At 41.9% G+C, this 10,624-nt stretch overlaps 1 protein-coding gene across 1 annotated transcript; it reads right to left on the bottom strand.

Annotated features, from left to right (window-relative positions):
* Positions 1–2,123: 2,123 nt before the first annotated feature.
* LOC119741752 (probable RNA-binding protein EIF1AD) lies at positions 2,124–7,738 on the bottom strand. The gene is made up of 5 exons (XM_038217634.1): positions 7,481–7,738; positions 6,202–6,398; positions 4,478–4,586; positions 3,832–3,940; positions 2,124–3,207 (listed from the first exon to the last, which is right to left on the bottom strand). The coding sequence occupies exons 2-5, from the start codon at positions 6,286–6,288 to the stop codon at positions 2,898–2,900; spliced, it is 615 nt and encodes a 204-aa protein (XP_038073562.1). The 5' UTR covers positions 6,289–6,398; positions 7,481–7,738; the 3' UTR covers positions 2,124–2,897.
* Positions 7,739–10,624: the final 2,886 nt, after the last annotated feature.

Genomic DNA, 10,624 nt, shown 5'->3' with positions numbered 1-10,624 from the left:
TTTTTAAAATGAGTTGATAATTAATATTCATTGCTTTTATTAAGAAAACTTGAAATTCAACGATGATTTTGTGCATTAAGTATACTCGGATCATATGGGCGAACTTTTTGCTGCGTCATAAACTATTTTGAATTGACGACCGTTACCGAGATTTTCCAAAACTCGGTCTTCATTCGGCTCCGCCTGCTAACAGTGCTATTTGGGTGCCTAATTTTGAAGATTCCAGATCAACATTATAGTCAGTGTAATCTTACAGAAATATCAAACTGTATTATCATTAGTGTATGATATTACGAAGCATTTGATTTATTTACAAATTTGATCAGAGCATTAAAAGCTAAAAGTGATAAAGCCAAATCAGAAACGAAGCCGAGCTTTGAAAAAGGGCCGTCAATGTCGTCATGTTTATTTTTAGCAACAGAGGCTGCCTGACCTACAATTTAGACGTGGGTGTCGGAAATAATTGTCAGGTCTAGGGAACCAGACTAATTGCCTTGTAGACTACGGTGTTCCATCGTAGCGATCCCCAGTCTGCATTCTTAGCTCTGTCAGTAACTACGTCATTTCAACTATATTATTCATATTTGCATGCTCTCCCCTGGTTAGTTATTTAGTAAGCGAAGAAGAGCTAATTATATTCCAATTATTTATATTTTCTGATATTGAAAATACTTGTCCCTTTGTCTGATATTTGTGATCAACATCCATGTATTTTTGATAAGAAACCCCCAACTGACGGTCGGCCTATTTGGGTCGCCGTTACAATACCCTCATTCTGGCCGGACAGAAAACCTTGCCTCCATTCCTCACAAATTCATTCACAATACTCATGCACCCATAGTTGATTATAATGCATTTCTCCATAAATTCTCAGACAATTGGAAACTCCCCCCCCCCCCCCCAGCACACAAATAAAGCATCCCTGCAATATGGCCACTTCCTTTTTTCTGGGGGTGATGCTAGAAAATTAATCTTTAGACACATGTACCAAATCAACATTCTAAAACCACACAAAATTAGGTATTTCTTGGTTTATTCGATATGCCGATATGTACACAAATGTGGCTTTAATCATTGAAGCAAAAGGACCAAGGTTTTAAACACATACACAAGTGTCATATAATCGAGTAAACCACAAGTCCTTTCATAAGACTGAAGGAGTTGTGATGGACTTGCAGGGACTTGCGATGGACTCCACTACAACAATGCAGACAGAGAACCCATTTGCTCTTTGCCATATTGAAACAAAAAACATCGCTTCACTTGCGAAACAAAAGAGTTTTGAGTTGTTCACGCTAGGTGGGTTGACATGGAATGGACTCCGTGCGGAACTGGAGATGCTTTTGGGACCATTTTTTAGAGACCCAGTGGAACACTTTACTTGCATACACTGGTGGTGCAAAGTACTTGTGCACAAACTTGTGCCTTCCATGAGCGTCAGGCTTCGTCGGCAATGCATTCGAATGTCTCTACCAGTGGTCTCCCCCAACTCTCCATTTGTTAACCGTTGAGTGGTACTTGGGCACAGAGTCTGTTACATGAGCATCCATTCATGTAGTCAAAGCTTGCCAGTGCAGAAAGATTACAATCTTCCCTCAACAGAAAATGATACATGTACATGTACTTTCACAAACACAAAACAGTACCTTAGGCCAAAAAAACCCAAAGTCTCCGGTTTCTGGTATGCACGCGCGTCACCGTAGCCATGCGCGTCGGCAAAATTAAGAAGTTTTTTTTTCAATGTAAGATGATGTCTTAAAACCGCCAAACTCACTGGTTTGACTGGAATCCTGCTGCTGCAGAATTTTAACGTGTTTTTAGATGGGGTTCAATCGAGTATAAGCTTTATGTGGCCTCTCTTGGCTCCCATATATTTTCCACTAAATTTAGTTGGGCACCATATGCAGTCATCAGCCGACATTTGAAGAAAAAAAACAGTCAAAAAAAAAAAGCTGCGTCGCCGCACCACTACTGGGGCAAGCTCCATACCAGAAACCGGAGACTTTTTGGGGGGCCCTTAGTTTCCTCTCTTCAGCGACAAACCTCCTGGTATTTTAGGATGCATTGTTTCTTTGACATTACATTTGCTGTCAATTGCAGATGCAGAAACACTGCCGTGAAGATACAAATGAATATCTGGATAATTTTGAGAGTATTACAATTTTCAATGACAATGTCTTAGCGATTGGAGAAATTTGCATCTGAAAAAAATCATCACTTGGTGCTATATGTATATGCTTTAGAGCCGAAAGGGCATTCAAAAGGTTCCAGGTAAGCTCAACCACTGCCGCCACACTTATCAGGCATCGGAGATCAGCTGACATCACGACACATGGCAATTATCCCTCAGTCCGACGATAAATTAAAAATGAAAATCTGACATTTACTATCCGCGTACCACATCAGTCGGAACAAATTTTGAACATTGAGTATTCTAGGTGCGTAATAATAATAATGAATACTTGTATTTCGCTTTTAACTAAGATCAAAGCGGTTTAAATTATTATTTCCCCTGATCATGGGGTAATGAAACATTCCAAAGACCATCTCAGCTCCCTGGGGAGTATACAGCTCGATGCTGTCATTTCGATGCAAAGCAGCTAAAATCAGTCACAATAACCATCTCTGCCCTCACAGGTACCCATTTACTCCTGGGTAGAGTGGAGCAATGAGTGACAAAGTGCCATGCCCAAGGACACGCGCACCATGACCCTAGGCTGGACTCGAAACCCACAACCTGCAGAATTATCCCACAGACTGTGAGCTCAATGCTTCAGACCACGAGGCCACGGCGCTCAACATGTGGCAGCTCCAACTAGATTTGTCCAAGCTGCATCTTATCTAATGTAACCGTTTGCAACACTGTGGCACTGTTCTAAACCCAGCAGAGGGAACGCCTATCTCTCTCCGCCCTCATCTCCTCCTTCTTCATCCGCCCCCTCATCATCACTAAGCCCCGCCCCTTCCTCCTCTTCATCAGTCTCGGAGTAGTAATAGGTCACCGAGGGGCGATTGGTGTTGACAAACAAGTCATCGTCATTATCGCTGTCGCTTTCGTAGTCATCTTGTTCTGCAGGGCTGGTGGGATCCTCTTCTCCCAGCGTGATCTTAGACACATCCTTGGTGATCGTATCCAGGTCCAGATTGTTGACCGCGTGTGCAATGTCCGACTCCCCACTGGGCGGTTTGCTTGCAAACTCATCTGGCCTGGTGGATGCAAAGGAATACACATATGGGTCATTCTATCAATTTTGGCCCAAAGCGTGACATTTTTCCTGTCCCTGTTACCTCGGAACTTTGTAATTTGCCATTCAATTGTCATTAAAAAGATTTTTTTTGGGGGGGGGGGTGGTAGGTCGTTTGCCTTAGATAATCACTCTTGGAGGAAGAATACATTAACCCTAACGATCCCAACCAGCCAAACTCCAACACCAGGGATTGTTGGGATCTGTAAGGACAAGTACTGCACTAGTAAACTGACTGTGCTTTAGGTGGGATTAGGCATACCACAAACAAACAGGGTCCATGGTGTTGGGATTTGCAAGGATGAGGAAGGTTCCTAATAAACCACCCTAGGGAGTTAGGGTTAAAGAGGCATTTCCCGTGTTATTTTTGAGTTACACTGATAGTTATTGAATTATTTCTTCACAAAATTCAAATTATTGGCTGCCAGACAATAAGTTGGCTTTCGCAGGGCAGGTTCAGTTGTGTGCAAAATGAAAGCCATTTCACAGAGGGTTGCAGATGCCCAAACTTGGGATAAAGACGATTCTCTTGCTCGTTAAAACACAACATACAAATTTAAAACTAAAATTGAGGAAAGATATTTACCACAGTCCCTCCTTTTGAATATATTTGATCTGCTTTGGGTACAGGATGGTCGCTATCTCAGCCTTGACTTTATCCCCTTCCAGAATGGGGTCTACAATCACGAAGTCACCTGAAAGAAAACATCAGATCGGCATCAGAACTAACAGACCGTCAAAAGAGTAATTTTCCTTTTTACCAATTTAATATTTAGTATAGACTTAGATGATCCAAACAAGAATGCCCAGGGATTCAGTGTTAATGAATCCTTTTATGTGACCGGTTCCACAAAAAAGGGTATTATGTAGCAAAAAAGTGAAATTTTAATATACATGGTTGGAAAACCAACAATGTAAGCTTTCATTTGGCATATAATAGAGCTCCATAGCCCCTCCCGTTCTGGAGATGTGACGTATTTGCATATTAATTACTTCCTTGGATTTTAAATTACACAACTGAGAAAACAGGCTTTGAAATAGCTGGCTTTGTTGTAGAACAACAGAACGATGCACACAAAATGGTTGTTTTTTCCCACTTATCGAAATTCACGATAAAATATGAAAATTAAATTTTTACCCTCTCAATGTTGAGCAGGCCATTACACAATAATGCACAGCGCGACTTAATACCTTTTTTTTTGGAGCCGGTCACATATTTTAATGCTCCATACCTCTTTTAATCCAGACGTTTTTGCGAAACCTGGTCGGCATGCTGACCAGAAACTGTTCCCCTGTCGCAGTCTGTACCTCATGAAGGTTGTTACCCCTGCTTGCGGTCACCTTTTATGACAAAGTCATAGACAAGTGCATTAAACTAAATACCACGCACAAAATGCTTTTTCACTACTAAAAGCATGACATTTATACTTAAAGGTCACTGAATGGCTGACATAGAGACTGGTTGGTGCATTTCTTTTCTTTTTCACACAATATTTTAGTGCATAAGTGTATTATGTGGAATTGAATGAACATATACATGCTTAATGACACCTACATTTTGCAATATGATTTTTATTTAAAGTTTCAGAAAAAAAACTTTCAAAGATGACTCTTCTATGTTTGACTTTCTTTCTTTTTTAATTTGAAGTGAAAAAATTTCGGATCAACTTTGTCTGAAGACACTGAAACAAAGACGTTTTATTTCCACTACAGGACCCTCCTATTGCATTGTGAACCTTGTCATTACTTGGGTCAATATTGGTCAAGACCCCCATCGGTTTGTACACAGTATACCAGGAGGTGAGGAAGAAAATTTTGACCGTTTGTGACCTCTTAAATAGTATGACGGTTAAGTTTATTTTGTTTTCTTTGTCTTCCAATGGTGAGGGAAAAATTCCTATTGATGATGAAAATCCACCTTCAATAACAAATGTTCTTCTGATCTGCCGATGAAATAGCGGTGAAGAAAAATGGCAATGGTTAAATCAACAACAATATTACCATCTGTGTGATACACTGAATTCCTATAGACCAAAAGATTTCCGGGACAGTTTCTACGAGTGGCGGGAGAAATTGGAGATTCAAAATCCGCTTTTATATCCTCATTTTTTTCAAGCCGAGTAACAGTGTCTGAGTTCACGGAACTTTCCAGTCAGCTCAGTCAAACCAACAAAATGTGACGATTGAGGTGCTGCATGCTATGCCCTACATGATGATTGAGAATGGTTTACAGAAATCAATGACCACTGGGCCTTTCAAAAAACACTCCAAGAGCTGTAAACGGGTGGGAACTCTCTGATCAGTCAATTAATGATCCAAGAAGACCACAAGTGAGTGAAAGTGTTTACAATCAGAGACCATTAACCCAAACCATCCCAAATCCTCCAAAATCCTTTTTGCAAAATGGAGGAATTTGCAGGATTGAGGTTACATGGCAAGAGTGTGTTGCTGATTTCGGAGTACGCACTGTGTCAAGGTCTTGGGCCGGACCTTGTGTTGTTTATGCTCAGCCGTGCATAAATTTAGTCATTGATTATACTTGAAATCCTCCGCACTGCTCCAGGATGTCACTGCCTCTGCCTCAGCCTATTGACACTCATAGCCGGAGGATTTTGCAGGATTCAGGCAGTGGTCACCCCTCCATGGACCATATTCAAGAAACAACGGAGGAATTTGCAGGATTGAGGCTATATGGTATTTTTCCATGAGGCCAATTGGAGGATTTTGCAGGATTGAGGCTACATCCTAGCAAAAAGGCCTAGGGAGTTAGGGTTAATCGAATTTTGGGGAAGTTCCATACGTTTCCTTTAGCTTTTGTCGCCCGAAAAAAACAGGAGGCTTAAATTTTTTAAATGTTGATTTCAAACATCCAGTTCCCATAATTGAACCCGAATAGTGAAATTCAAACCGAATTTTAAAAATCCGGATTTTAATACCACCACTGCTTTTTACAAACCTTAACAATCTGCTGATGATCTTCGGGTAGAGTGTACTCATCCAGAACCTCCCTGGTCACGTGTTTTCGCTTGGTTGCCTTGGACATGATGGCCTGCACCGTTGGTCCTCTGATGAAGACACCCCCTGCTTTAAGAAAAGTGCTGGTGATGTCTGTGGCCTTAAGATCTGGGAGTTGTTACTGTACAGCACTTCCACCTAATTGTCAATCACAAACATAGGCTTCAGAACAGGGTTGTAATATAATTACAAGAAGAGGGTTGTAACATAATTAATATTATTTTAGAGTAGAATAAGATGCAAACACTGCTGGGACAAACTGATCTAGCAGAATCAATGCCAGCAGTGGTATTGTTTATGGAAAAATGACTGCAATGTTTTTTATTTCCAGATCGTAGGACAATCATGCAATTTTGACCAACATGTATTTTAGTTTTCCTGGTTATTTACCAGGTACAAATTAAAATAGGTTCCATGGCGAATATCAAGTCTTAAAGCCAGTGTACATTTCAAATTCAAGAAACACAATTTTTCAGGATATTTAAGCAGGAAAGAATTCAATGCCTGGACATCATGCATTTGACACCCTGTGCACAAACCCTACGAGACTTGTCTGAAAAATGCAAAGTGTTTTCTCAGTAAATCATGATTTAATATTTTGCCTGCTAAATTTGACTTTTTACGACATGTTATCGCTTTCTGATGGTTGATAGGTCATTGCAGATGCAGGGGAAATAAGTGATGGATAGGCCTATGGATTTCTTTTAGAATTCCATTTTTAGAATTCCGTTTTTAGAATTCCATTTTTAGAATTCCTTTTTAGAATTCCTTTTTGAGGCTGCCTCCTTTTTTTTTTGGAAAAAAAACCGGAAAAATGATAAATTTTAAACAATGACATAATTTTGGCGTCTTTTTTCCTTCCTTTTTTTCTGAAAAAGACAGGACGTTTAACAACATGTTTTTTTTTTTTTATTTGGCCCAACTCGGACTCTATGAATTGCCTTTTTTTAACATTTGGACATGGTTAGGTGCGCTGAATCGCACGGCACCAACCAACCATTGCCAACCATAAAGCGCGTAGGAAAATCGTAATTTCTACCCCAAGATAGGCAAGAAACTGTTCAAAAATTACAAAAAAAAGTGACATTATATTGAGAGAAGTCTGCTTTACATGTAAAAGGTCTTTTTTTTTAGTAATAAAAAACACCCTTGACTCTAATTTGATCGAAACTAAACAGGGGCCCTACACTACACGATCGCCGTACACAGTCTTGACTTACGTCTCAGATAAACACCGTGCGTCGATAGGGCATAGAGTGCCAGTGTTCCACGCTACTCTACGCCTCGCTATTCAGCCATAATTGCAGCAATGTCAACTTGGTTATGTTGAAAACTGTTTTCCGACCAAAGCGTGAAATGAAACAGCCGAGGAGAAAGTAAGACACCTTACAAATTTGTGGGACAATTTGCAGTTAGTCGCCATCTCTGCCACAGTAGAAAATTAATGGTTATGCTTGCACAATCATTAGTCTGGCGCCGTCGCCTGGGTCCGGTCCCATGCTGCATACGATGCAGTATATGGGTACCAGTATTCGTTGGCAGCGCCCTCTGTTGTCTTACAACTGCTTGTGGACGAGCTGTGACTGCCTGTGACTCTCGCGTGGAACTTGACGTCCTCTTCTTCCAGTTGAGCGCTAACTTCACAATTGAAGACCACAGCACTTTTGGTAGGGTGAGATTGTGGCAAGACGTTCCAATCCCTCGCAGTGCGAGGAAAGAATGACATAGTCTCGAACTGAGTGAGGAATGCAGTAAGCCGGGGAATTTTCCGGGGTTGCTATGGTTCTTGGAAGACAAATATTTTGAGATATCGAACGGTAGCTTGATGGTTATTTATTTTGTATAGCATAGTCAGCCTTGCAAGCCTGCGTCTCTCACTCAGCCAGAGTCTCAAGCTCTTGCATCATGCCTGTGTCTGTCGAGAGTGAAACCTGCATGGCACAATTGCAAGAAACTGGCAGGTCTTTTTTTTTAGTAATGGGCAGCCCAACGCTGAACCTTTTCCAACTTAGTGATAAGAACATCTGTATATGGATTCCATATTGTGCTACCATATTCCAAGATTGGCCTGACAAGTGATTGTATATGCTTGTTCTTTGACCCGGCTGGAGTTCCTAATATTTAAATTACGACGGATAAAATTGAGAATGTTGCTGGCCTTGGCAGTGATGCATAATTATCCACATGTTTATTCCGTCTGAAGTCGCTGGTGATGGTGACACCAAGATACTTTGTCTGGTCATTGAGCTTTTGGCCGTGGAGGATGTACGGATACTGGATGACATTTCTTTTAAGTGTGATACTGATAACTTCACACACTTTTCCGGATGGAACTCCATCATCCAGGTTTGAATCCGGAGAAGGAATTGTTGCGACTCGGCAATACGACTACATTGTCGTAAAAGTTGGTATTTTAACATTTCTATGCAAAAAAACCCTACACCGAGGGCATGTGTAGAAAATATCGTGCGGTTATCTATTACTCCCGATCACGCTCGATAACTTCGGCAGCGGCCGCAAGCCCCATTAAGAAGACAGCCTGGGATCAAGGTACATGTACCAATTAACTTTTACAACGTGGTAGTCTTCTTCTTCTTCTTCTTCTTCCAAGCTCTGCGCCAACTTCATAACGTTGAAGACTGGGGCACATTGTTGGGTTCGCAACTTGAGGATGGAATGCGTAGACTACTATATTTTGACATTGAAGACCCATTGGTACATGTAGTTAGAATCTGCTTTCTTTGAAGTTTGCAAAGCCTCCACAATAGATTTGGGAAGCTTGTCCCGTTGACTTACAGTGCGGGGGAAGAAAGACATATTCTCTGGAGCAAGACGGGATTTTGTAAGCTTGTGAGTTTTCTGTTCGGGATTAAGTTGGACTCGATTGGCATGTTGACGGCAGCCAAACCACGGTAAATTTTGTAGAACAGTCTTGCTTCTATTGTACGCCTAGGCCTATCTTAGGGTTTGCCACTGCACAGATTTCAGCATTGCTGCAACACTTGACGTCTGATGATAGCGATTCAAAACAAATCTTGCTGCACGCCTCTGCACCATTTCCAGTTGGCTACTAAGATTCTTTGTGTTTAATATACGGATCCTAGACTACTGAGCTGTATTCCATAAGAGACCGAACAAGAGACTTGTATCCTAATTGCTTCATGTGTGAATTGCGGACTTTGAGGTTGCGTCTCAGGAAGTTTAAGGAGGTTGTTGCTTTTGATGCAACATTAATTGTTGATGTGATTGTTCCATTTCAAATCATGCGTGGCGGTGACGCCCAGATATTTGCATGATTGCGCATGTTTGATTTCATGACCGTGAAGAGTGTACTTGTAGACAACAGGTTTTTTTCTTGCGTGTTATGCTGATCACCTCACATTTGTCTGGATTGAATTCCATTTGCCAGGTCTTCTCCCAGGTAGTAGTAAAGGGGTCCGCTCATAAGTCCGACGCCTCATAGATCCAACGCCTGAACTTATGAGGCGTCGGACTTATGAGGCGTTGGACTTATGAGGCATAAAATGTATTTATTCCGCCTCATAGGTCCGACGCCGCATAAGTCCGACGCCTCATAGATCCGACGCCTCGTAAGTCCGAAACAGCGTTTTTCCATTGTCGGACTTATGATCGAGGTGTCGGACCTATAAGGCGTCGGACTTATGATACGGCCCGCCGGTAGTAAACTAGTAAAGGGAGGCTTCACTGGCTGTTGTTATGAAGCCGTGAGGTCTCGCAGTAGTACGAGTTCAACTACCATCATGCACCTTTACAATTTGAAATGGGGACGGTTGAGATCGCAACAACAGCACGGGCTTCCCTTTACCCAGGCCCATCAATCATCGCGGGGAGACGGATATACTGGCCCCGAGTGATCCACTCATCGCACTTACTGGCAGAGGACTTCCACTAGAGCAGTGCGGAAAGTTTCGCCCCAACCGAGCGAGGGAACATGGGCATGATCTTCACTGCCCTTCAACTACAGGAGAAATATATAGAGAGCAAACATATGGACCTCTTCCTGATATTCGTCGACCTTACGCCACAGCTGGGCAAGTTCGCGCAAGATCTATTGTTGACCATTGGTTAACCATAATTATAGTTCGACTATAAGTCTGTATACTGACTGTAAAACTGCAGTACCGGCAACATGTCAAGATAGAAGAGTGCCAGAGGCGAGAATATCAGATCCGTCGATCTACGAGTATATTCAGCAGCCATCTTCGACGGATGTGTGTGCAAAAAAGGTCAACTGCTATTATGCGTATGTGTCCCTGGACAAGTGAGAGATGCAGTCTCTGCCTTCGAGACTAACAGGGACATTGCTGGGACAAGATGAGAGACAGTCAACTGAACCCCAGTCC

Source organism: Patiria miniata, unplaced genomic scaffold (assembly GCF_015706575.1).
Source record: "Patiria miniata isolate m_02_andy unplaced genomic scaffold, ASM1570657v1 HiC_scaffold_5, whole genome shotgun sequence".
Taxonomy (NCBI): domain Eukaryota; kingdom Metazoa; phylum Echinodermata; class Asteroidea; order Valvatida; family Asterinidae; genus Patiria; species Patiria miniata.
This window is presented reverse-complemented; position numbering and strand designations above follow the sequence as displayed.